Source organism: Aptenodytes patagonicus, chromosome 1 (assembly GCF_965638725.1).
Source record: "Aptenodytes patagonicus chromosome 1, bAptPat1.pri.cur, whole genome shotgun sequence".
Taxonomy (NCBI): domain Eukaryota; kingdom Metazoa; phylum Chordata; class Aves; order Sphenisciformes; family Spheniscidae; genus Aptenodytes; species Aptenodytes patagonicus.
Genome location: NC_134949.1, coordinates 107,955,117 through 107,981,514, shown reverse-complemented (window position 1 = coordinate 107,981,514; position 26,398 = coordinate 107,955,117). Strand labels below are relative to the sequence as shown.

The 26,398-nt window shown below is 47.2% G+C and overlaps 2 protein-coding genes and 1 long non-coding RNA gene across 4 annotated transcripts; 2 read left to right on the top strand and 1 right to left on the bottom strand.

Annotated features, from left to right (window-relative positions):
• The first annotated feature begins 498 nt into the window (after nt 1–498).
• On the top strand, nt 499–17,497 carry POGLUT1 (protein O-glucosyltransferase 1). Its single transcript, XM_076351572.1, has 11 exons — nt 499–583; nt 1,129–1,219; nt 4,049–4,192; nt 4,634–4,769; nt 7,144–7,265; nt 8,824–8,883; nt 10,498–10,597; nt 11,378–11,436; nt 13,640–13,807; nt 14,896–14,952; nt 15,583–17,497. Exons 1-11 carry the CDS (start codon nt 499–501, stop codon nt 15,737–15,739), a joined length of 1,179 nt encoding a protein of 392 aa, XP_076207687.1. The 3' UTR covers nt 15,740–17,497.
• Nucleotides 17,448–18,254, bottom strand: LOC143166822 (uncharacterized). The gene is made up of 2 exons (XR_012996457.1): nt 18,205–18,254; nt 17,448–17,675 (listed from the first exon to the last, which is right to left on the bottom strand). It is a non-coding gene; the product is annotated as an uncharacterized LOC143166822 (long non-coding RNA).
• On the top strand, nt 17,939–25,769 carry TIMMDC1 (translocase of inner mitochondrial membrane domain containing 1). 2 transcript variants are annotated; one of them, XM_076351587.1, is made up of 8 exons: nt 17,939–18,041; nt 18,189–18,354; nt 19,681–19,769; nt 21,629–21,696; nt 22,589–22,667; nt 24,103–24,213; nt 24,787–24,906; nt 25,465–25,769. In XM_076351587.1, exons 1-7 carry the CDS (start codon nt 17,947–17,949, stop codon nt 24,884–24,886), a joined length of 708 nt encoding a protein of 235 aa, XP_076207702.1. In that variant the 5' UTR covers nt 17,939–17,946; the 3' UTR covers nt 24,887–24,906; nt 25,465–25,769. The 2 variants fall into 2 exon arrangements, with proteins under 2 accessions (XP_076207702.1, XP_076207700.1); XM_076351585.1 differs by having other exon boundaries at nt 24,787–25,769.
• The last annotated feature ends 629 nt before the right edge of the window (nt 25,770–26,398 follow it).

Here is a 26,398-nt window from a genome sequence, read left to right as displayed (position 1 = left end):
TTGGACAAACTGCTTGATGAATTCAGGTGTCCAGGGAAGTTCCTCCCCCAAAAACCCCAAAGGGAGCTAGGGCCACCAGGTACACAAGACCTGCATAAGGCTCGTGGGACTCCTGAGCCACACACGAGCGGAGCTAGGAGATTATTTGGAGGGACTATCACGGATGCACACTCAGATCTGCTCTGGGCAGCAGGTATTTTTGCAGCACAGTCCCCATCTACTGCAGGCACCCCCACGCCACTGCCTTTATTTCCGCAAGCTACACAAGCCGTCTGCGGTCACGACGTGGCCCCCGCGGGGGTCCCACCACACGCAGCCCTTGGGGGGGGGGGGGGGGCAGCGCCGCCACTGAGCCGCCGCGGGAACTACAGCTCCCATCAAGCGCCGCGGCATAACGCCCACTGCTAGCGCCGCCATCTTTGGTTGGGGCATCACCGCCCCACCCGGGCCCGCCGGCGGCGGGTCGCGCATGCGCAGGGCGGTGCTGGCGGCGGCGGCATGGGGCGGGCGGCGCTGGCCCTGTGGGCGCTGGCGGCGGCCGCCGTGTGGCGGCTGGAGCCCGCCGCGGCGGGCGGCCCGGCAGGTGAGCGGCGCTCGGGGCCCTTCGCGTCGCCCGGGCGTGCTGGTGTTGCTGGGGGAGGGGGAACGGGATGCGGCTTCGCGGCCGGTGGGGAGGGTCGGTGGCCCGGCCGGGAGCCTGCGCGTCCTGTGAGGGCGCCGAGGGAATCTCGCATCCTCCTCCTCCTCCTCCTCCCCCTCCCCGGCCGGGCAGCTCCCCCGGCACCCCCTGACGGCCCCCGGGCTTCCGTCTCCTCCCGGCTTCCCTTTCAGCCCGGGGGCCGTCAGGGGGTGCCCGATCCGCTGCCCCTTCCCCGGCCCCCCTCAGCTGGGTGGCCCCTCCGTGGGCGCAGCCGGGCCCCTCTTCTTGCCCGTGCGGCTCTTCCTTCCCCCGCTTGCTTTAGGCGCGCTCTAGTTGAGCTGCATGGGCTGCAGCAGTACTGGAGCGTGTTGCGGGACCGTCGTGCGTTGCTATTGCCAGCTGGACCAGCAATCATGTTCAGCTCGTGCTAGTTGCTCTGGTAGTTTAATGGATTAATTCCTTTGACTTTTCCTTCCTGTGTATTTTAGATGCCAAATGGAAAACAATAACTGACCAAATTAAGAAAGCTGTGGAAGTCTATAAGCCGTGTGTAAAGGAGAATTGCAGCTGCCACCAAAGGTGAGAGACTGGTTTCCTTTTGACTACACAGGCCGCTGGCCATGAGAGGGAATACTTTTGCCAGCACTGATGGATGGGAATGAGTTATAGAATAACTTGGGCTCTAAAGTATCACATCTGCAGCCATCATAGATTACCATGCTTGCAAGAGGGCTGTTATTAATGGCACTGTGTGAAACAGGTTGCCCTCCATAGCTCCAACAGAAGGTGTGTCCACCTGCAAACTGATCACTCTCCTTGTCCTCTGTGATTGAACAACATACACTATGTCAGCATTTCATATATGATCACACAATAAACCCATGCGCAGTTGGTAATATATCTGTGTTAATAGTCCAATTCTGCCTTTCTCAGGGCAATGTTGCTAACAAGTCTTTCTCATGGGCTTTTAAAAGTGGAAGAAATCAAGTATGTGCAAAATATTTTAAAATAGCTAGATGAAGAAAGGTTGTTACAGAACACAGATTCATTTAGTGTGATAGTGTGTTGTACTTTGCTCACTCCCTGTGCTTGGACAGGGCTTCCAGTGGAAGAGGGGAGGGGAGGGGAGAATTGGGGGAGTGCTCTTTCTAGGGAGTTTTGCTTGTGAGAATTGGAGTGGCAGTGGATATTTAACTACGTGATTTTCACGTGACCAAAGTATGATCCAAGAAGAGCTCATTCAGGATGGCACAAGTCCTGTTTATTTTTTTTTTATAACTGTGGAGCATTATGCAAAATGCCAGCACTCTGCCTAATATTCCTACAGTGATTTAGTGTGGAGAGCTAGAGTCTTATGTATGGATGCAAGACCACTGTAGGCAGTACAAGTGTAGACATAGCCAAACCAAACTCCACTTCTGTTCCCACTGGTAGAGCATGACTTCAGCATAGAGAATATTACAGGTGCATAGGTCATCACTGTTATGGGGGTAGGGACTGTAGGACTGGGTTTTTCTGATATCTTTAAGCAATGTTTTTATTTAAAGGGGAAGAGGGAATACAGGGAAGACTCAAAATATCCTTTTGTCCTTAGGATTTGGATTCCAAATGCAGAAACAGAGATGCCCAACTTTAAGCTTCCTATTTAAAAAATACCAGATGTGCTCATTCATTTTGGGGGTGAGATGAGTGCTGTATCAGTTTTTAATATCAGATGAGCCATATTGGGCAACTGTTTGTACACTCTGTTTGGAGTTTTTGATCTTCATTGCTCTTGAAATATTGATGAGGAAAAGTCTCTTCTAGTTTAGCCTTCCAGTCTTTTTCCTCAGTTCCAATTCAGATACAGCCTGAAGACATCTCCCGGTCTTTAAACATACACTCTGCCATCCTGCCCACCTTTGGGAAGAACACTTTACCAGGTGGTTACAACCTCCAAACCTGCTTCAGAACATGACAGGCAATAGTAACACGATGTTACAGTTGCTGTGGTTCTCCAAACCTAGTTTTCACTACAGCGGTAGTTCATTTAAGGGTTGTTAAGGAGCACTGCTATAGTGATGGGCATTACAAAACAATCCAGGAAGATAGTACAGCATGTATGCTGTGTGACACTTAAGAAGCTCGGGTCTTTTTGATAGCTGATTTGGAGATATGTAAATATGCAGCAGAATGCTGAAAGCCAGTACTTTTCCCCATATAACATATTCTACTTGAGTCTAGTCTTCTGTGACTCAGTGGCCAAGGACTGAAGGTCCTAACTTGTTCGTTACTACCTTTCAGTTGTCACTTAGGTTACAATGACATGGGTGTGCCATAAAACTGCAACTTTCTTCCTGTTCTCAAGCTCATTACATTTGTGTCCCTGCCAGACTGCTTATCCTGTGATCAGCCCATCATTTCAGTGGCAATTCTTTATGTAGCTGAACCATTTTCCACCCGATTACAAAATAGCAGGATCCTGGAAGTTGGAGGGGACCTCTTGAGATCATTAAGTCCAACACCTCTGCTCAAGCAGGGTTGCCAGGACTGTGTCCAGTCGGGTTTTGAATATCTCGAAGAAGAGAGACTTCACAGCCTCTTTGGGCAACCTGTGCCAGTGTTTGACCACCCTCACAGTGGGACCACCCCGACAGTGTTGTGTTAAACTAAGGCATTGATGCAGCGTCTACCAAAAAGTGGGGAGGATGTCTCCATGGCTGTTACAATCTGACAGTGTTCGTTAAATGCTCCAAGCAGTTAGATCTGAGGACCTTTAGACTAAATTTATGTAAACTGCATCTTCCTTCTGTATTTTCTTATATTCGTTACGTTTATGTTTTCATACTGCATTCCTGGAGCTCACTGGTGATGTGCAGATGTCACAGAACACGTGCTACATAGGCCTGTCCTCCTGGGCTGGCTTTCACTGCATGCAGCATTATTGGGCGATAGTGTTCCTTGCAACTAGACTCTTACCTTCTTATTTAATGTCTAAATAGCATGACATGGTGTGAGGAATTTGGTCTTGGTGTGGCCCATCATTTACGGAAGGCCAGAGCACAAGCTTCACAACTGAAAGGTTAAGTGAACTGAGTGCTTTTACCCATAACCTGCCAGGGTATGTAGGTTGCTTTCTGGGAGCGTAGAGTTGTCCATGTTGATTTAGCTTCAGAGTCCTGTGCTGGGCTTTCTGTTTGGGCAAACAGCCCATAGATAGTCAAAGAGTAAAGCTTGGACCTTTGAGTCTCTTGAGTAACAGCTCTTCCAAGTGACTTAAATTGAATTCTCCGTTATGCCACATGTAGCAGACCTCCTGGAAGCTACACAGAGCTTGTTTTAACTAGAAGTCTGTTCTGTGTACTGCAGCAATTGAATGCACAGTATCCTCCCTATTGTGCATAATAATGGCTGATTGTTTTGTTTCAGTGTCTGGAAGCAGGACCTGGCTCCTTTTCGAGGTGGCATTTCCAAGGAGATAATATCAGATGTGGTGAGCCGGAAGCTCGGGACACACTACCAAATCATTAAGAACAAATTGTACCGTGAGCAGGACTGCTTGTTCCCTGCAAGGTAAGAGCTGTGCAGAAGATCTCATCTTCCTAGCTGGGACACAGGAGTACTTCCAACTCTGCCAAGTTGAAAGTCATTGAGCACAATGATATTTCAAAGGTCTGAATTCCTTATCAGAGCAGGAGCCTAGAAAATTATGTATCAGGCTTAAATGTAGCAAGAGGTAAGTGTCATTGTTGCGCTTCAGTGTACAAAGGGTTGGTTGGTTGTGGGATCCCAGAGAAAGCTGCAGATTGGGCCAGATTTAACAGGATGGGTTGCTTCATTGGTGTCTGTACTCCGCTGGGGCTTAGAGGCTGCTATAGGCAGTTCCCAGCCTGCATCGTGGTATGGCTCAGGCTCACCATCTCTTCTGCTCCTGTGCAGAGAGAAAGGCCTGCAAGAGACTGCAGGATTCTGCCTTCTCCTTGTAGCTCTTTGCCATATGTCGTTTCTCCGCAGATGCAGTGGAGTTGAGCACTTCCTTCTGGGGATCATCAACCGCCTCCCTGACATGGAAATGGTGATCAATGTGCGAGACTACCCCCAGGTCCCCAAGTGGATGAAACCCATTATCCCAGTCTTCTCCTTCAGTAAGGTGCGCACGCCTTTAAAAGCTGAGCATTTCTGAGACATGCATGTCCTCCTTTCTCTTGGGAACGTATTTTTGAGGATGGTTCCCCGCAGATTTTCTGTGTGTCAAAATTGTTTGCTCTTGTTTGCTCTTGATGTTTCCTTTTGCTTCCAGTTTTCTGGCAGACAGACTTGCAGAATTATTCAATAGAACAGTTTTTCCCCTCATTAGCTCCTCTTCCAGGTCAAAAAATGTACCTCTGCTACAGTGGAATGATGCACAGCTGGATGGGATATGTGCCAGTATCGCTGTCATTTGCTACAAGGCCACTGTTAAAACTGTAGCTGTAGCTTATCAGCATTGTTAAGGATTTTTGATCATCAGTCAGTTATCATACAGTTAATCTCATTTAATATGAATATTTTAGTCCTCTTTTTTGGTAGTGTTTTTTACCTTCTTTTCTGTAATATTGCTGTCTCCTGTGAACCCTTTTCCCCTGGATTCCCTTTTCCGTCTCCAAACATGCGCACACACAGAGATATTTGTTCTCTGTGTCTCTGTTCCCAGACTGGAGAGCCCTCACATATGTTTTCCTCCCATTGTTAAACCTGACTGTAGCATAGTGTCTCATCCTTTCCAACAAAATACAGTTACACCTCAAGCTTCAGCTAATCTTGCTTTGCCTTAGTGTATGCTCAATGTGCCCAAATCCTGCACCCTCACTACCTAAGCCCAGCAGACAGTAAGATGCAAAAAGAAGCAATAAACCTTCTGCTCTTGCTACTTCAGGCCCTATTCTGTTTTGGCTAACTCATAGCATCTTGCACAGGTCTTCAGCTCATGCAGTCTGAACCCTAATACAGTCCGTAACTATTGCCTAGTCCCAGCCATCCTAAAACTCTCTCTAGAATTTCAGTACAGCATTGCAAGCGCTGTCATTCAAGAACCATGTTTGCTGCCAGATGTTGTAGTCTGTCAGCAGACAGCTAGCTGTCTTGCTCCTTGACCATCGCACAGCCTTAACTCTAGCCAGCAGAACCCAAACTGATGCAGAGCAGGTTGCAGGAGTTTAATCTTTGCAGCCATATTCATCATCCTGCCCCTGGGTGCCTTGCAGGACCCTGCAAGAAACTGAGTTCTCTGGTCACCGTTGTCCAATATCTGAACTGTAAACCTCAGCCTTATCCTTAACTGAAACCCAGTGACCCAAGCACAGCTCACATTTAACCAGGCAGTGTTAGTCCCTACCAGAATGAGGAAGGCTCCGGGATGCTGGTCCAGGGTGCTTTCTAAGGCTGAAAGCATAAGGGATTGCAGGATTGTCCAGTTCTGCATCTTGCAAGGCTGACCCTGGGGTGGTGGTGGAGCTGTCACGGTTTGTTATCGATGCCTGTTTATAGCAAGATTGAGAAGGAGCAGATCATAGAAGCACACGCTCATTTAAGTTGGAAGGGACTTCAGGAGGTCGCCCAGTCTAGCACCTTGCTCAGAGCAGGGCCAACGAGATCAGGGTGCTCCAGGCTGTGTCCTGCCCGGTTCTGAGCATCCCCGAGGACAGGGCATCCAGAGCCTCCCTGGTCACGTGCCCCAGTGTTTGACCTCCCTCAGAATGAAAACGTATTTCCCAATATCTAATTGGAATTTCCCCTCTTGTAATCAAAGCCTGTTGCCTCTCATTCTTCCTCAGTGCACTTCTGAAAAGTTTGCCTCTGTCTTCTCTAAACTCTCCCATTAGGTAGTAGGAGACAGCACTTAGATTCCCCCAAGCCTCCTCTTTCTGTGCATGAACAAACCCAGTCCTCAGCCCCTGTTTATATGTCATGTGCACCAACCTCCTAACTATGTTGGTGGCCTTGGACTCTCTCCAGTATGTCCAGGTGACAGATAGATGGATAATTTGGATAAAAGTTTATTACTAGTACAAGGAAGTGATCTATAGTCTGGTTTCATGAAAGGGTTTAGTCTTAACTTCAGTGCTGGTCTTCCCTCTGATTAAATGAGAATTTAAGCATCCAAATAGGACTGAGGAACTGAAATTCTTACATGACGTGGATATTTGTTACAGTGAATTTTTAAGTGATGTCTAGGAAGGCCGGAATGAACTGAAGTGTTGAAAGTATAAATGTTGAAATGTTTTGGTTGGAAGGGGCCTTAGGAGGTCATCTGGTCCACTCAGAGCAAGTATGCATGCTGAAATACCCTGGCTTTTCTCTGTTGGGTTGTCTTCCTATGAACCCCAGCAGCACTGTGGTGACCACAAAGCTCTCATGGCTGCTTATGGAACAGTAACAGAGAAAGCTGACAGAATTCCAGAAGGGATGTTCATTGCTGGTAAGCTCAGTCAGTAAATGGAAGTAAATGTTACTCTTACTCTTTTATTACTCTCCTTTTTCTTAAGACACCTGAGTACAATGATATCATGTATCCTGCCTGGACATTTTGGGAAGGAGGACCAGCTGTTTGGCCGATTTACCCAACAGGTTTAGGGCGCTGGGACCTCCTGAGAGAGGACCTCAGAAGGTATGTTTTGGAAATGGTTATGTGGGGGATGGTTTAACGGAAGACAAACTCACGGTAAAAGCCATCTAGCACTGGGCAGCATTGGGTCAACGTTGAAGTCTAAGACCATAGGTCTCTGGGCCTGTGATCTGTCCTGCTGCCTCTCATTAACTACGTACAGCCTAACTGCTGTATGAGAATTCTCCATGGAAACCTTGGATGATGTAACTAGAAGTTATAATTAGCTTCTCTATTTCCAACACTTTAGTAAGGAACGCAGAGGACAAAGTATACACATTCTTCATGCTGTCAGGGCCAGATTACTATCATTTTCAGTGGGTTAGGGTTTGTCAATAAAGTAGCAGTTATCTTTTGCCTGCAGAAACCTCCCCTGACACATGGAAATATTTTCCTTTGTTTCCAACTACTTCTCTAGGAGCTGTGTTTTTTTACTGCAGGGACGATCCAGGATGTTTGTATAAGCTTCTGGAAGGGTAAAGGAAAGCCTTTTTTAGATCTGCTTTTACTTGAGTATTACTGTGCAATAGAGAAATCTGGAATCGTTCCCAAAAATCAAGAATCATTACTAGGCTGAGAGGAAGACAGAAGACGTTTCTGACTGGGAGTCTTTCTTTTGGCAGGATCTTTGACTATTAGCAGAATAAGGGGCTGTTTCCCATGAAGAGTGACAAACAAAGTGTGCAACAGTGAGTGAACATAGAAACATAACAAGAAAAAAACACCTTGATGTCAGTCACTCGACATCAGAATGCAAGGTTGAATGTTTCCCTCTTCAAAATCTGAAGATCTATGGGACTAATCGTAGCTGAAGCCTAATGTGATATAATATAATGAAGGTCCAAAGCATTTACTTACCCTGGCTTTCTCAGTGAACCCCACCTGTGTCACTGGGTTACAAGCAGATGCAAAGCTTGACCTGCGCAGATCAGTTTGGGGATCAGGACCTACATGTCAAGCCAGGTGCAACAGAAAAGTACAACAAAGAGTTCCCCAGAGGGAGGCAGGTGACTGCGCTGACAGAAATAAAACACGTGAACAGCTATTTTGAAAGACTTGCTTAGATTTAAAATGAAAGTTATTTGGGAAAACAATGAACCCCTATGTTTTAAATGCAAAACACTAGGCGGGTTTTTTTGTTTGTTGTTCGGTTGGGGTTTTTTTAAGGAGAAATGACAGTGGTTAGAAACTCTCTAGTCATTTGGCGCTACGCATATTCAGTGAAGTACAAAAAAATAAAGCAACAATACAAAAAGTGGATTCAAACTTTTAGGTAAATTTTAATACCCTTAAAGGTTCGGTGAGGGGGTTGTGTGTAAGTCATTGTTTTGACTGAAAGGTATTCCAAAAAGTAGCCTATATCATGTTGCCTTAAACACAATATTCACAGGAAAACCTGTTTCACTGGACCTGGCTGAGAGTTTTTTCTGCTATAATGAAGAAAGTGATTTCCATCAGAAATGAAGAATAATAAAAAGAGATCATGCTGTGAAAACTGATGAGAGCACTGTTTCATGGTTATATTAAATCATTTATTGCCATGTATAAACAATATTTTCAGATCTGCAGAAAAATGGCCATGGATGAAAAAAATCTCTAAAGGATATTTCCGAGGATCCAGGTGAGCATATTTTCCTGTAACAGGAGATTCTACCAACATATGCTGTGACAGCTGTCTGTATGCAGAAATGTCTGTGTCTCCAAGACCTAAACAAGTGTATCCCAGAATGTATTTTTTAAAAGTAAGGAAAGAAAGACATTTTGTACAGCAGCATTTCGCCATTAGCGATTCTCCATAAGAATTGCCATTTGCAACTAGTTTATTATAATAAGTCTAATATTGGAAACAGAAGTTGTGATGGATTTGCTACGTTATTTCTGAATGAGTGAAACTGTCACACTAGGAACCAGCTTGGTTTGTTCTGTGAAGGGAACTGCAGGTGCATGATACAAATTTAAAGATTTGATACTGATGTGCATGCTTCTTGCCAGTGTGAATACTTTATTCTCTATGGAAGTGCTCGACAGTGAATCAGCAAGTATTCTTGGATTAAGTTACCTGAGTGGTGGGGAATAAGAGAGTAGATTATTTTTGCTGTCTCTCCAGTGACAGTTTGCAAACAGCGTTAACCCCTGCTCCTTTTTGTGCCTCCAACACTTTGTTCCTCCTCCATCCCCCATAGGGATGGATTTGATATCTTACTAGGTAGGCTCAGGAGATGATGATGAGTGAGTCTCAGGGATGTCGTAACCTTGTTTATCGGTAGTGTTTTAAATTGGTGTCAGAGGGATCAAGTGCTGAAGATGCTTGGCGCCTCTTAGCTCTCTCTGACTTAGAAGAGAGTTAAAGTATTTGGCACCCATCAGGATAAGGCCTGAAGGAAACAACAGCTCTGCTGATTTGTCCTGGGAATTGCTTAAATAATACTATTAAATATTTAGTAAGTGTTGTGGTTTAACCAGGCAGGCAGCTAAACACCACACAGCTGTTCGCTCATTTCCCCCCGCCTGAGTGGGATGGGGGAGAGAATCGGGGCGGGGGGAAGTAAAATTCATAGGTTGAGATAAAGACAGTTTAATAGGACAGAAAAGGAAGGGAAAATAATAATAATAAAGATAAAAGAATATACAAAATAAGTGATGCACAATGCAATTGCTCACCACCCACCGACTGATGCCCAGCCAGTCCCTGAGCAGCAGTCACCACCTCCCCGGCCAACTCCCCCCAGTTTATGTCCTGAGCATGACGTCACACGGTATGGAATATCCCTGTGGCCAGTTGGGGTCAGCTGTCCTGGCTGTGCCCCCTCCCAGCTTCTTGTGCACCTCCAGCCTTCTCAGTCGGTAGAGCATGGGAAGCTGAAAAGTCCTTGGCCAGTGTAAGCACTGCTCAGCAACAACTAAAACATCGGTGTGTTATCAACATTGTTCTCCTCCTAAATCCAACACACAGCACTGTACCAGCTACTAGGAAGGAAATTAACTCTATTCCTGCTGAAACCAGAACAGTAAGTGAAATAAAGAAACAGGGCCTCAAATCATTTCGGTACACATAACTCATTCTCTTCTGCTAATGCACCCTTGGACAGAAATACATTGTATGGTAGGCACTTAATAATGTTTTCGGGGGACATGGGGAGATCAGCCTCATAAAGAGGCAGGATCTTGAGTCCTGTAGCTTGTTGGCTGTGTTGAGTCAGTGAATTGGCAATGACTGACGGCATTTCTTTTGCAGAACGAGCCCTGAGAGAGATCCCCTCATTCTGCTGTCCCGAGAAAACCCAGAACTTGTTGATGCTGAGTACACTAAAAACCAGGCTTGGAAGTCTGAGAAGGTGTGTGGGTGTTGTCTGTCTCCTGAGTGTCAAAGCCAGGAAGGGTAACATTGCAAGATGGCTTTGATGATTGACATGCATCTTGTTGGAGAGTTGTGGGTGATCCTCTAGAGTCGGGGAGGCCCTTGATGGCCGCATCTCTCTGACGGATGAAAGGAAGGAGTCTCTAGAGCCTGGCAGGCCAAACATTTTTCTTCCATCTACACTTTTTGTTTAAGGAAACCGGCACATGTAAGAAAATGAACCTGTGCCAATCCCCTCCTCTTCCATTACAACAAAATTAGCCAATCAAAATTACCCCTTCTAGCCCTGAGCTGCCTGTGTGGTGGTGTCAGTCTTTTTTAACCTTTTTCTGTCATCTCCATTTCTTGGTCTTGTTGATAACTTTCTGATAACTGTTGCTGGTAACTTTTTAGTTCCGTACTTAGTCTACAGTCCAGCTCTCTCCAGACAGTCTTGCCTAATCCGGTTACACTTGGCTTCACATAGTCCATTGTCCCAAGCTGTTTTCCACTCTGTAGCTGCCAACTAAACATTATCATTTAATGTGTTTGCGCTGGCGTTTGCTTACAGGCAGTGTGTAATTTACTGAACTTTTTTTCTTGTTTGAAGGGCTGGGAATTCTTCATAATACTTATAAAAGTCCACCAGAGAAGGTTTTCTCGGAAGTGGGAATGGAGGGTTTTGAGACTTCAGCTTTGTTTCTAACTGAGAAGGAAAACAAATATGCAATCACCATATAAAGCTTGCTATGTTTTTTTAAATTCTCTTTTTTTTAAGGACACCTTAGGAAAGCCTCCTGCAAAGGAAATTCCACTGGTTGATCACTGCAAATACAAGTAAGAGTTTTGATTAGTAAAGCTGCTCGAGGGCTATGGGTTATTTCTTTCCTTGCATGGTGTAAGGTCTCATTTTATTTTAAGGTCTAATTCCAGCAACCAGCTCCATGCAGACAAGAAAGCTTGTGAACAGACTTAAGGCAGTTGAAAATGTGGGAGCTTAGCATGGCCTCTGTCAGTGTCTTCTTTCCCCTGTCAGGCCAGGAGAGATAAAGTGCTTCGGGGAAAGTAAAGGTCTTGGATCACTAATAAACATATAGATCGAAAATTTTATTTTATTTTAATCAAAAAGGCTTTCTATCAAATTTTCTTTATATTCCTGTACCAAGCTGTGTGTTCAAAATTGTTTTTTCGGTGCTACAGTGATAGCATTACTGTCTTCAAAGACATAAGGAATTAAGGCATCATGTCTTCATACGCAAGACATAAGGAACTAAGGAATCATGTCTTCATATGCATACCAGGGCAAGTGTTGCCATTGGATGTATATAGTAAAAGAGAGAGCCTGAAATATGATTGAGCAGATGTAGTATTGATTCATACTTTGTATGGTGTTTGGGAGAATGTGGTTTTGATTTACAAAGGCTTTTATTTTTTAACTACTTTAGGGAGGGGTTTTTGGTGTAATATTCTTCTGGGTTTCTGTGTAAAAAAAAATATAAACTCTTAGTGTGTATGTACTTGTATGTCTGATGTTTTGCTTTTTCTTTTGCTTTAAAATTAGTTACGATTCTACCTGCTAGAACCTGCTGATATAAGAACTCAGTCACTTGGCTGGATCTGTGTTTTTGTGCAAATGTGATTGACTTGTCTCATTTTATATTTCACTAGACTGTTGCCCAGATTTCTCCCTTCTGTTACACATAGACTTCCCAGCTCCTGATGCCTCCTAAGGCCCTCGTACAGTATAGGCTGAGACATTCTCACACGCTTCTGTCGTAGCCCAGGGTCTGGTAGGGTCAACACGAACTTCTCACTGCTTCCTTCAGTGTCGGTGCTATAGCAGGCTGTCTGAGAGCAGCCCTCAGTGACTTGGCTGAGGTCACGGATGGTGGGAGCTATGTCTGGAATTGGACAGAGGCATTTCCTCGCTTCCAGACCACTGTTCTTGTTACGTCTCTACATGTATTTGTTCAGTTCCTAATATAACGAGCTCCTCATCCCTGCCTTGAGCTCCTAGGTAACACAAAGAATGCAAAATAATTTCAGATTTACTCCTTGTCACTTACTGCTGAACTAAGTTTACCTATAATTCCCATCTCACCCCAAATATATATAATATAATTCCCATCTCACCCAAAATAGCTTCATTAAAGGAAGAACTCTCTTCCCCCAGCCCAAAATGTTTGACTTCAAAGATTAGTTATATGTACTGAGGGGTTTTACCCACGGGGAAAAACAGGTTTCCATATAATTGGAGAAATGTGGGTTTAAAAAAGCAAGCAAGCAAACAAACAAACAAACATCCCTTTGAGATACAGTTTGCTAAGAGAAATCCTCCCCCAGTCAAGCCCACTTTACTAACTCGGCGGAAAATACTGAAAACAAAATTGTGGAGTCTGTTATCTGCAAAGTCCACCTGTTGTGTGCTAGCCTGTTTAACCTCCTAGGGTTGCATTCCCAGATTCAGATTAAAGCAGGATCCCAGAGGAAAAAAAAACAAAGACAAAAACACCCCCTACCCCCCCACACCCCCAAAAAAACCAACACAACCCAACTGAGATAGATGTGGCAAAGCAGAACAACGGACAGAAAAGCTCACTGCAAAACGAGAGAATTGGGAGAAAGCTCCTCGTGGTAACAGTGTCCCTGAAGCGAAGAGTCACAGGATCAGCATCCAAGTTGTGACCTTCCGTGCCTTGTTGGCAATTGTCCGCGAGGCCTCTTTTGGTTTGTCGCGGGCAGGTGTCTTTATCGGAGGTAAAGCAGCATGCCTTGATTTTCACCCTCAGTTTTGACAGGCAGCAGAAACTCGCCTAGCAAATCCTTAACTTGGCTCACCTTTCCTGCGAGGAGCTTCAGATAAATGTCTTCCCTTTGTTTCAGCAACAGGTGCTTGGCTCAGTGTGAGGGACACCCCCCCCCACCCCAGCTGCTACCTGTGAGGGAAGGCTGACTGCTACTCGGAGCCCCGTTTCTTAGTGCATTCCCTTACAAAATGCCAGGTGTAGTCAGGTCCCTCTCTTTGCTTCTCCTTTTAAAGGTATCTGTTTAATTTCCGGGGAGTGGCTGCCAGTTTCCGGTTGAAACACCTCTTCTTGTGTGGTTCACTCGTCTTTCACGTTGGAGAAGAGTGGCTGGAGTTCTTCTACCCCCAGCTGAAGCCTTGGGTCCACTACATCCCAGTCCGATCCGACCTCTCTAACGTCAGGTGTGAGACCCCGAGCGTGCTTCGTGGAGCATTGCATGCCACAGGAAAACACTGCTGTGTTTGGGAAGGCGGTTTGGTTTGTATTACACTGAGAAGAGCCTCCGCTCCTAGGCGTCAGACAGAGGCTCTTGGAGGTCATGTTCTTTTCTCTTTATTACTGCCCCCAAAGCATCCTTTGCTCATATTACTTGGAGAGTACAGTTTCACTGGGGTATGGAGGTCTATCGCCCTCGCTGAAATCAGCAGGCACTAGGCACTTAAATTTGCGAGTGGGCCTTGCAGCACAGATAAGGGAAAGAGGAACGTATTGCTGGGCCAAAAATGTGTGTCATGGTTTAACCTCAGTCGGCAACTGAGCACCACCCAGCCGCTCGCTCACTCCCCCCCACCCGGTGGGATGGGGAAGAGAATTGGAAGAGCACAAGTGAGAAAAACTCATGGGTTGAGATAAAAACAGTTTAATAATTGAAATAAAATAATAATAATAATGTAATAATAGTAATACACAAAGCAAGTGATGCACAGTACAATTGCTCACCACCCACCGACCGATGCCCAGCCAGTCCCCGAGCAGCGGCCCCCCCGGCCAGCTTTCCCCAGTTTCTGTACTGAGCATGACGTCACACGGTATGGAATGTCCCTGTGGCCAGTTTGGGTCAGCTGTCCTGGCTGTGCCCCCTCCCAGCTTCTTGTGCACCTCCAGCCTTCTCGGTCGGTAGAGCATGGGAAGCTGAAAAGTCCTTGACTAGTGTAAACACTACCTAGCAACAACTAAAACATCGGTGCGTTATCAACTTTGTTCTTGCCCTAAATCCAACACACAGCACTGTACCAGCTACTAGGAAGGAAATTAACTCTATCCCTGCCGAAACCAGGACAATGTGTTAGCTCCCAGACTTCAGCATGCCGTCCAGAAGTGATACAGAGCAACTGAGAATGGCAGGTTTCTTGTGTGCTCTGAAATGAGGAGCACCGGTCCCTTGCTCAGTTGTAGATTCTTAATCTCGTCCTTTGCAATAGTTTAGCTAAGGGACAATGTTCTCCATTGAGCTAGTTGTCTCATAGCATGTTTTTGGCCTTCATTTTAGGGAGCTGTTGCAATTTGTAAAGGAAAATGATGCCATAGCACAAGAAATTTCAGAGAGGTAAGTGGCGTGTCCTTTCTGGCTATCAGGCGGTCTTCTTCCAACGTATTTTCTTACGCAGCTTTTGAAGGGGTTACCTATCAAAGACAGCCTAGTATTAATAGGGTGCAGTATAACTGATACTCTGCAATAACAGCAAGAGGATTGGAGAACTCGTAACAGGCAGGGGGAGCGGGAGAACAAGATTATATGCTTAGGTCTTTGGTTCAGATGTGACCCATGCCAGGATCCCCACTGAAAGCTGTCAGAAGTTGGGAGCTTTCGTCTCAGTATGAGGTGAGTTGACCCCTGGGAGCTGTGTCTGCGTTACAAGCATTGCGTATCCAGGCTGGCAGCGACTGGCTTCTGAAGCAGCACGCATCAGTGCTGCTCAGGCTGTATCTGAGATGTGAAATCTGATGTTTATTATCCCAGATAACAAATACCATCTTGAGGATAACAAAAGCACTGCAACTGTCAGAGCTGTGAGCGTGAATGAAAAGTGTGAAATTAAAATAGACGGTACAGAGCAGTGCATGTTGTTTCTCATTTGAAACACAGAAGAGTGAAAGTTGATATATATCTAGAACAAAACCAAAGACTCTTGTAGGAGCTGGAAATTGGTTCTGACTGTGCCTTGTGTGTCTCTAGGGGACGCCAATTCATCACCGAGCACTTGCAGATGGAGGATGTCTCTTGCTACTGGGAGCATCTGCTGTCTGAATATTCCCAAGCCTTGACTTACAAAGTGAAAAGGAGGAAGAGCTACAGCGAGATCACTTCTGAATGGCTGAAAACAGAACTGTAGAGACTGCCCTGTTTTTCTCTTCAGCTCAAACTGATCTCTGTGGAAATCTGAAGATCAGTGTATCTTCTTTCTTGTTCTCTCAGACTTCTTATCCTTTACGCTAGAACTACAGAGAACAGCAATAGGCTAACTTTGAAACTGCTCCCATACAGTGGGACCCGGTTATGTTGTCGTCCTAAGAGCGTTAAGTAGAATGTTGGATTATGGCTATTTAATGGGGTGGTTGTGCTCGTCTCTGGAAGAGGGTTGTTAGCATTTGGGACTTAGTTACTGCCTGTCTCAGAACGACCCTAAATCCCGTTCAGTCAACGAGAAGCCTTTCTGTTAATTTTACTGGACTTCTTACCAAGTCCTCCGTACTCGTGAGCAAGGTACACAGACTGTCAGCTACACTCAGCTGGGAGATACACGCCCCCTTTTTTGTGGATGGTCAATGTTGTCTCACCTGTGTGACAGCACATGGGATATTAGGTGTTCTCTGACAGAAGCAGGTGCTGGGATTTGGGGTAACCTTTTTAGACATCTTAGAGCTTAGTTTTCTGATGTTTATGGCAGGTTTTTAAAGAGGTTGATGGTAAGGCTTTGATGTGCCATTGAAAGGACAAACGATCCTTGCACAGTTAACTACCTACCTCATGGGGGAGCGGCCGGTGATGATGATGTTGCCACAGTGCTAAGCCTGAGTAGCCGACAGTCAAGCAGTTGGCAGCTGAGGTAAAGACGGTTCATCCTCCGACGGATGAGCTGGGTGCCTGCACAGCCATGCAGAACTGAGCCCCTATCAACAACCTCTCCCCGGTCGGCTGGCCAGACAACCTTAAGAACCCAGAGAAAGTATACGCAGAGTTAGAGTCAGCTCTTCTTTTTTTCCCCGATGTTCACAGATTCTCTGCTCTGGTCCCCTTCTGTGATCCTTCTAGGGTTGTTTTTTTGTTGTGGTTTTTTTTTGAGCCTGGTAACACGTCTGCTCACTTCAGTTTTCGCTTTTCTTTCCCACAGCTGTTACACTCCTTTTCTCATGTCCTTCAGTCTGGTTGAGGGAATGTCTTCAGCCACACAGTGGCAGCTACTCCTCACGTTAACTTTGAGTTCAGCCACAGGTTGCTTGTGCTCGCTGTATTTGTGCCCACTACAGGCTGCTCAGCTCAGAGGGAGTGCAATTTCTGAAATGCTCTGTGGCCCCTGAGTTGAGGGGCCTGGTAGGAAGCAGCATCTTCTCTGGCATCCAGACAGGTGCTCAGAAGAGCGTGGGCAGCAGCACGGGATGCCAGGAGGGCCGCTGCCTCCCGGATGAGCACCCTTGACAATAAAGCAGCCTCAAGGCGTAGGAAGCGGCACATTAATGGAAGAGAAAGATAGCAACAGCTCGTGGTCTCTGCAGTCAGCTTGGATCAGAGAAGAAGAAAACACTACAAGGAACGATAATGCGAAGTGCACCTACATGCGTACGCACTCACACAGAGGCCTCGCAGCACTGCCAGGCCCTGGTACAGGGACGTAACTGCCAGACCTGTTCGTCAAGCGCCGGTTGCTGGAGCAGCACGCTGGTTACGTGACTGGCAGCTGGGTTATCCCAGCCTGCAAAGGAAACAAATCGGGGTATTTCTGAGGAAAAGAACTGTGCAAGAGTGGAAGGGGTTTTCTGGTTTTGTATTTTTAGCCAATGGAGGGGCAGCACTCTGAGAAACTGAAACAGCTATGTATAATGTTTTTAAACAGTTTTTAATGTGCTTTTGGAATAAAACAAATGAAAATGAAGTTTTGTTGGATGCATCATTGCTTAGTCAGAACTGTAATAAAAGATCTGGATAGCCCCCAGCTGTGTCCCCAAAGGCGGTGAAGCGTGTCCTGTTTTTTCTCTTCCACAGTAATATGTGGGCTGTCTCTGTTTCCAGTCTCGGGTCACCGTGGCCGGAAACTTCCTCTGGTCAAGCGCCTGTGTGAACCGGGAACGGTTTTTCTTTTGCATTGCTGAACCAGCCCCGACCCGCTCGCCCTCAGCGGGGAGGACAAGACCCTCGCCTCTACCTGCGGGGGAGCCGGGCGCGCCCCGCCGCGGGCGCTCCCGGAGGGGCAGCGCGCCCAGGCCCGGTCCCGCCGCGCCGCTCCCTGCCGGGCCGCGCCGTGCCGTGCCGTGCCGTGCCCCGCCGGGGGGCAGGGGGCGCTGCCGCGCCCGCCCAGCGCTGCCGCCGGCGGCGGGGAGGGCCATGGCGGAGGGGGTCGGCGCTCAGCCGCTGTTCGGCCGCCCCGCGCCGCCGCCGCAGACGGGCTGGGAGCGGCTCAGCGAGCTCTGGCGGCGCGAGTAAGGACCGGGGCGGGCCGGGCCGGGCCGGGCCTGGGCGGGCGGCGGGCCGCTGCGGGCGTCCGCGGGCGCTGGGCCCCGGCGCTGCCCGCGGCCCCCCCCCCGTGCCTCCCCAGCCCAGAGCCCAGCCCTGCCCTTCCCTTGCAGCGAGCGGCAGCGGTACCCGGAGGAAACGGTGAACATCGTCAAGTCGGCCTTCACCGGGGGAGTCGTCGGCTGGGTGTACGGCGGGCTGCCGGCCTTCTACCACGCCCGGAAGGCCTTCATCGAGGGGAGCCACGGGGAGCTCTTCCAGAACCGCGCCGATGCGGTGGTACGAGCCCCGCGCCCCTGCGCGGGCCCGGCCCGGCTCGGCCCGGCAGAGCCCACCCGCGAAGCCAGGAGACCCGCTGTGTAGGGGGGGTTACCCGGGGGGAGCGGCCGGGGTTCCTGTCGGGGGAGCGCTGGGCATCGCCCGCCGCTCCAGGGACCGAAGCGTCCCCGGGCCTCCTGGGGAAGCCTCCCCAGAGCCTCCGCCGGCATGCGGGGCGAGGCGCCTTGGAAAGGCTCCGGTTGCGGAAGAAGCTGCCGTTGGAGCCTGCGGTTCGTGGTGGCACAAGAGTCCCTGGGAGACCGAATGACCTTGTTTCAGCGAGGTGCCTAACGGGCAGCTCTGAGTGGGCGTTACACGCCTCATCAGTCAGTATGTCTCGAAAAGTCTTTCGGCTTTTAGATTTTAGTGTTGGCGAGAGACTTCGCTCCACAGTGTCAGACTGGTGGTGTCCCCTTATTCATGCGAGTTATTTTAAGACCGTTTAAAATTCTTTTAGCTTATCACAACAAAGAACATTTGTGAGATTTTATAACTGCCACTGGCAGTTTGTTCTTCGATTAAAGTGTTGGTTACCTGGATCAATGGGAAAAAAAACCCTTTAAAAATCTGCCTGATTTTACAGCATTCACTATTTAGATTTGGCCCCGATGTAGCCGCCTGCCCAGTATCGATCTGTGCCTGGCTTCGCTCTGTCCTTCTGACTTCTTCTGTATCTGCACCCGGGCTAAGCACTTACACCACAGGCACTGGGAGAGAGAATTTATTTTCTTTCGTGGTATTAACTGGAATATTTTTAATTTTTATGAACCTTCTGTTTATCACATCTTTTTAAAAGCCGCTTATTGCCAAACTCTTAAGCGCCAGTGCTAAACTGCAGGGCTTGATGGTCTCTTAACATTTTAAGTAGGTGGTTATTATTTACTTATTATGGTTATTTATTAATGGTTATTAATACTTATGAACTCATAATAACGAAGAAGTAGTTTCTGGTTGTCCCCCCTTTCTTCTCCTCTGCTACTCTCCTGTACTGTCCTCAGAAAGCTCTCCCTGGCCCCCCCGGATGTGTTTCAGCACCAGGATTAGAAAGACCAGTTGACGTTCGTTACAAACTGGAATTAATTCTTGGTTTTCCTGTTGGTGGCTGGGGTAAACGTGAGCGGCTTTTCCTCTGAAGATGACCGACTTGATCCCCAAGGGTCAGGGTATCCTTCCCAGGTGACATCAGTCCCACGACCCGTCGCGAATACCCCAGATCGCAGCGGGCTGGTGGTGCTGGCGAGGAGGGGCAGGGCTGTGATCTGTAACCTGTCTTCTCTCTCCCCCTAGCAATCCGCGCATCGTGCTGGTCTCAGGAGTTTCATCCGCTACGGCTGGCGCTGGAGCTGGAGAGTAGCCGCTTTTGTGACGATATTCAAGTAAGCGTTTCCCGATGGCAGTAGGAGAAGAGCTGGCTTATGCTGAAGCACTAGTGGCCAGGAGCCCTTCGTGCCGGCGGTGCTCGCCGCTCCTTGAGAGACTGCTGGTGATTGATTGAGGCTCAAAGTGTTGTGTTAACAGCGAGCCTGACTGATAAGGCGTGAACATGAAGAGGGTTTAACCTTTTATAGTTATCCCAGAGTTCAGATCTTCTAATGAACCAACACAAAAACTAAAACTGGAAAAGCCCTGTTCCTTACATCTAATCCATGCTGTTATTGACTTGAATATTGTTCTTCCCTGCGCTTGACGGCTTCTTTCCGCTTTTGCTTCATCTCTTTTTTTTGCGTTTTTCTCTGGGAGAGCGTTCCGAGTGTGTTGGCTGTTTCTGGAAGAGCCTTCCATCCCACGCTAATTTTTCTCCTTTTGGTTATGTGTCATTACTCCTAGTTTGTATACACCAGCATTACTCACAATTATGTGTTCTTGTCCTCAAATGCTTGCGGATGATTGTCTTGTTATTAAGCAGTTGCTGAACATCAGTCCTACCAGTTGTATGTACCTCTTTAGGCCTTCAATTTTTTCCTACACCCACAACCAACGCAGAGTTCCACTTCCCTGATTTTCTCCCCCAGATGCGTCAGTGTATTTCTGACAATATAGCATCAAACTAAGCACGCTCTTCCGAATAATGCCTTTTTAACCTTCCCTGACGTTCAAAATGGTGAATTTATGTGTAGTCCTAAAGCTGCCTTGACTATATCTGCAGGTGCGTTCTGTTTAAATTCCCCTTCTGCTTTTAAGATCCCAGCAGTATTGACTAGCATTATTTTATATTTCCGTCTCCCCAATTTTTTTGTTCCTTTCTGAATTCCTTCCTCGATCTCTCTTGGTTTCTTTGGCTCCTTTTGGTTTAGTGTCTCTTCTCAGGTTTAGTCAGTGTACCGTTTGCTTTCTCTCCTGGAGCGTTTGATTTCTTTAGATTTTCCTGGGCTTGACGTGTAACCTCATCATCTTCCACCAGATGTCTCCCCTGCAGTCAGATCATCGCCCTTTTTCACCACCCCTTTGTAAAAGGCTTTGAAAGAAGATATTTACTGCTCAGCATTAATTGTTTCTGTAAAGTCCAAGTTGAAGATTTCGTCCTGCGGTTGCGCGAATTTTGAGTTTCGCAGTTTAAAACCAAATTGTGTAGTTTTACCTTGCACAAAGGCTAGGGTGACGTTACAGCGTTGGGAAGGAGAGGAAGATGGCTGTTGGCTTGTAGATGTCATGCAGGAGGCTCGCTAAAGTGCTGGGGAGGATGTGGCTGCTGAGCTGAGAACAGAGGGGCTTAACATGTTTTTGGAGGAGATGGTGTACCTGCCCTGGCAGGGAATCTCATGCTGCAAGAGTAGGTGACCCTGCTGACATCATGAGTGTGACTTAGCTCTAGGGGTGGGACTGTCTACGTCAGGCAAGATCTTAACTGACACACGGGTTCAGCTTCTGGGGGTAAAGGTGCTACGTCAGGACTGACCGACCGAGAGGACCTTTTCATTGCTCAGTTCCTTTTATCCTTGAATATATGATGGGAAAAAAAATCTTCGATTAAAAAGAAAAAGAAAGAATATCCCAGATCCAGGCCGGGAATCCTGGTATTCCCCGGCCTCCGGCTGTGCAGCTGCCTGCAGTAAAGTCACAAGAAACCAAGGCGCTTGTGGCTGGCGCCTGTGCGCTCTGGACAGATGGGCAGCAAGGCAGTTAGAGGCAGCCTGAGGGCTGGCTTAATGAAATCCAGCTTTATTTCAGGCTATGTTTTGCTACCTGTCTTCTTCCATGTGCAACTGCTGACTTCTTCTGTGCCTTACCTTTGCAGCACGGTGAGCACTGGTCTGACTGTGTACCGCAACAAAACCACCATCAGTAATTTTGCTTCGGCAGGAGGTAAGACTGCTATAACCTTGTGTACTTTTCTCTTTATGAGCAAGGGTCATAAACGGAAAGGCATAAGCAGAAATCCGTATCTCTTGGATTTGAGCAGGTCTCTAGCTTCTGTGCTCCTGGGTTTTGTTTCCTGTTCTACCGACTGCCGTTGTGACTTTGCTCTGTTATTTAACTGCTGCGTGCCTTTATTTGTAACGGAGAGATATCGATGCACTTCTGAAACCATTGGGGAGTTTTGCGGTTATCCGTTCGTCTTCAAAATACTTGCTGGAGTTTTTTGGGTGAAAAATGCTTGTGTAGGGTAAAGGCAACACTTGGTGCATAACCTGCTCATAACCACCTATTTAGCAGGGAAAGCATTTCTTATTTCCGCTCTTTATAACAGTTCAGTGCGCTGTTTATAAACTACCCTTTTCATGCTAAGTTTTGCATGTCCGCTTTTGGCAACAGGGCTCCGGGTAAGTGATCTGCTTGTGCAGTTTTACAGGCTTTATTGCCCTTGCAGTTGGATACGTGTTTTACTGATCTTTTCTGCCTTACATGGCAGCTACTATTATTAGCTGTTACTGAATAGAAAAAAAAAAGGGGGGGGGGGAGGGGAATCATGCTCCAGCCTGAAGAGAGCTTGGTTATATTTTCTTAGATACTTCTTAGCATTTCTTGGGGAGTTTTTCTGAAGCAGAAGGAGCTTTGTGCAACGTTTTAGTGCAGAGACCATGGTGACTGTATGGTGAGGGTCCCTCCCGCTGGCCACGGCGCCTGGTTTCTGCTCTGTTAAAAGTAGATGTCAGCTCACGGAGAGGAGAAATGCAGCAAAAGCAGCTCCCTCCGTCTGTATGTGATGGCTGGTGGGGGGCTGTTTGTGGTTTCAGTGGGTTTGTGGTTTTTTTAGCCTTCACAGGAGCCCTTTTCAGAATGCACTTGGGCCTGCAGGGACTGGCAGGCGGCTTCGTGTTCGGAACAGCGTTTGGGTGAGTTGCGACTGCTGCCAGTGAGTGATCGAGACACAGCCACTCTTTAAGGGTGTTTGTTAGACGGTGGCCTCGCACACCACGCCTTGAATCATAGGTGGGGCTACAGAAGCTTCCCTTCCTCTCTTGCCTTGAGGGATTTTCTGTATCTCTCTTGGGACCTCATGATGATGACTTTTCTTCCAACCTTTAAACTGTTTTTTTTTTCTTCTTTTTTTCTTGATTTGTGTTTTGCTGCTTCCTCAGCGATAAGAACTCAGTGCTCTCAATAGAGCATCTTACTTGCTGCTATTTGCTTATTAGAGGAGACACTAACTACTGTTAAATAGGAAATTATGAGGATGGGTTATAGACATGTCTCCTGTCCCCCTTCCTTGGTGTGGTCACTGATGAGCCCAATGGTTGTGCACAGAACCACTGGACATCTGTTTTAAGAAACTGTGTTGTCTGTGGGTAAAGGCGGGAGTGTAAGACGGCAGCTTCTGGGCTCCCTTCTCAGCTTCATCAGCAACTGCTCCTGTAGCAGCTCAGAATCCAGACAGTGCACAAGGGGTGTGGGATGTCACGATGACACCTTTTGAAGAAGGGGGCACCCTGGGAACTGCCAGCCCCTAGGTTAGGAATCTTGTGTAAAAATGATTTTTTTACAAAATAAGCTCCATCAAAGCCAAAATGTAGAGCAGCAGCCATTAGGAAATGCTGAGGAAGAAGCTGCGTGCTTGGGCTGCACAACCCAAGGCTGTAAGGTGGCAGGCACATCTCTTCGTGTATGTCTTGCAGTCGTGTATCTCCTAAAGCTCCCTGGGGCATGGAGGAACCCATGGTTCTCTCTCCGGGGCTCTGCCCATCAGGACAATGACCTCTTAACTCAAGAGAGGTCTGACTTTTCAAGCAGAACTGGAATTTCCTCTCAAAGTACTGACTTGTGAATATCCTCACAAGTGAATTTGGGGGTCCTGCCTGGACAAGAGGATGAGCTTTATATGTGCTACTTCGCACCGTCAGGATGGTGTCAGCTGCGGGCATGCCTGGAAGCAGGCTAGGGAGCTTTACCAATGAAAACACAAGTACCTCCAGAGCTGGACAGAAGCTAAGCAGGGGTGTGACTGTCTAAGTTATGGGTTAGGTGATCTACAGGGGTTGTTTGGGCACCTTAAATCCTTCCACCCCTTTGCCCTGCGTGTGCCTGTCAATGAGTAAATTCAAAATATGTTATCGAAGGGGCTACAGTGAGTCACAGCTGAAGACAGGCTGTGTTTGATGGCTGACACTAGAATAGGAGTACCTTAGTCTGCGGTGTGATATGAGTGTTGGGGAACATTATGCTCCACTGATCTAGTGGCTGGCCCCCGCATGCTCCTTTTGCCGATGCCGGTAAGTTATTACTGTTGTGTGTCCCCTGGGTGACTTGTGACTTTTCTGCTTCCTTCTCTAGGATCCCTGCAGGAGGCCTCTTAATGATAATGCAGAAGCTTGCTGGTGAGACCTTGCAGGAGAAGAGAAATCGTGAGCGCGGGGAGCTGTATGAACAGAAGTTAGCAGAGTGGTAAGGAGCAGCTCTGCCTGTTTGAGTCTTTGGCTAGAAGTGTGTCTAGGTCTGTGTGGTTCAATCATTTAAAGAAACCATGACACACTAGGTTTTCTAAACCTTGGTTCTTCTGCTCTTGGTTTTTGGTGTGTTTCGCATACCAGTCTGGAAACTGCTGATTTAGTCTTCCCAGCCTTAGATGTTGCTGCTTATTTTGTAACAAGGTATTTTGTTCAAAATTCATGCCCCGCCCCGGCCCAGTAGCTCTGCATCAGTTTTTCACTTTTGCGGTGGCCGAGAAGACAAGCAGGACAAGCACATTAGTATTTCTTTACCAAAATTGAGAGAGGCCAGAACTCTGGTTTTTCCTTCATTGCTGCCTTCTTTCCATCCCTGTCAAAGAGAGGAAAGAAGAAGGATAGCTGGAAGCGTTGGGGAGAAAAGGCTATAACACTGGTTGCGTGACTTACTAAACCTCACAAATAGTGCCAGTTCCAGAAGAAACTTTTGAAAAGTTGGGATTCTGCAGTGATGCCTTTGTCAGGAGGATACAGGCATAAAATTACTTAGCACTCTCTCTTCTCTCGTTAGGCAATCCAGGCTCAGTGTGACCGAAGTCTTAGGCCAAACGGAAAGCAACGCCCAGGGAGGACCGGAGACGGAGACAGCAAGAGAGTCTCGGAGCTACTGAGTCTTCGCCAGATCTCTGTTGTAAGCAGCTACAAAGTATTTTGATTCTGCTCATAAAAGTCTTCAGTCAAGGGGTCATGGAAGTCTTCTGTGAACGCAGTTATATCCTGTGCGCTTGTGAAAAAGCATTTTGCTGAAAACATTGTTCACGGATGCATATCACTGCACAAGAGCTTGGAAGGGCCAAACCTGTTCCACCTGAGAAGGTGGAAATGCAGACTCTGCAGACTAGGAAGTGTCATCTAGGTTTGGCAGAGGGTGAGGGCAGCCCCAGAGCCTCGTCTAGAACCCATTTCACTGCTGAAAAATGTCCAAACCACCAGCGATGTAGAAATATTCAAGGTAAAGGAGCCTATGAATAGTTTGGATGCTAAAGGTACCCTGATTCCAAAAGCTAATTATGCTCTGGTGAAAGCTGCTCTTCAGACAGCGCCTGAAGAACTTGCTGTCGAAGCGCAATACAGGCAGCACCAGAGCGAGTGGTTCTCCTCCTCTCGCCATCCCCCTCCCGCAGCTTGACTTGGCTGGGCTGGGACCAATGCTGTTTTGCTGACGGTGGTTTCTTTGGGCTTTTTGCAGAAAAACACACTTGGCTCCTGCAGTACTTGAGGTATTTTGCAATCGATGTTAAGAAAGGGTGGAGGAGCTGGGAGTGATACGGAAATACCCCGAAAAAGACATAGTTTGGGTTCCTCAATAGAAGTGTGGCTGAGGGGGCCACAGAAAGGATGACTTGTTTCTGGTGGTGATGGTGGAAGAACTGGCGCTGTGGACAGTTTTAACAACAATAAAAAGGCCTCTAATTTCATTTGAAGATTGGAAATTAGAGGATTACCTTTGGGGGAAATGTGGTTCAAGACAATAAAGCTGTCTAGCAGTGGTGACTGTGGCCGTAAGCTCTTTATGTTAGTACAGTATGTACTTTATGTTAGTACAGTATTTGCATGAGAGAAACATACTTGAGTGATATCCCATAAGAAGAGCTCTATCTAAGATCCCACCAGCGAGCAATAAAGTCTGGTGGCGGTGTCAGACATTCCTCTATCTGGGCAGTTACAAAGACAAGAGCCAGGAGAGTGCCAGGTCTGTTTATTATTTTGTACCAGAGATCAACTGTTAAGTCATAGCTGTTACCTATGGGTAGGGCTGAAGTTAATGTAATAATGGTCTGTACCCGGAAGGGCCAGGTGGCCCATCACCATTTCCCACAAAGCAGAAGGTCAGAATTCTGGTCCCCTTTCTTTGTTAGAGTTTTTTCCTCCTATTAAAGAGAATTACATCCAGGCAGGGGGTTCAGGTCTCCTTCCCACAAGAAAAAAGTAGTCAGTCTGTTCTGGTTGAATGCTTTTTGCCGTTACAGCTGATTACTGTTGATTGAAATATGAACAGTCAATTCCACAGAGCACATTCCACCCACCCAAGGCAGATTTTTGGCACAGCTTGCTTCCAAGAAGGTGGTGTGTTTTCTGACTTCTGAAATGAGCATTTTATTTTTTAAACACCTCAGCGTAGT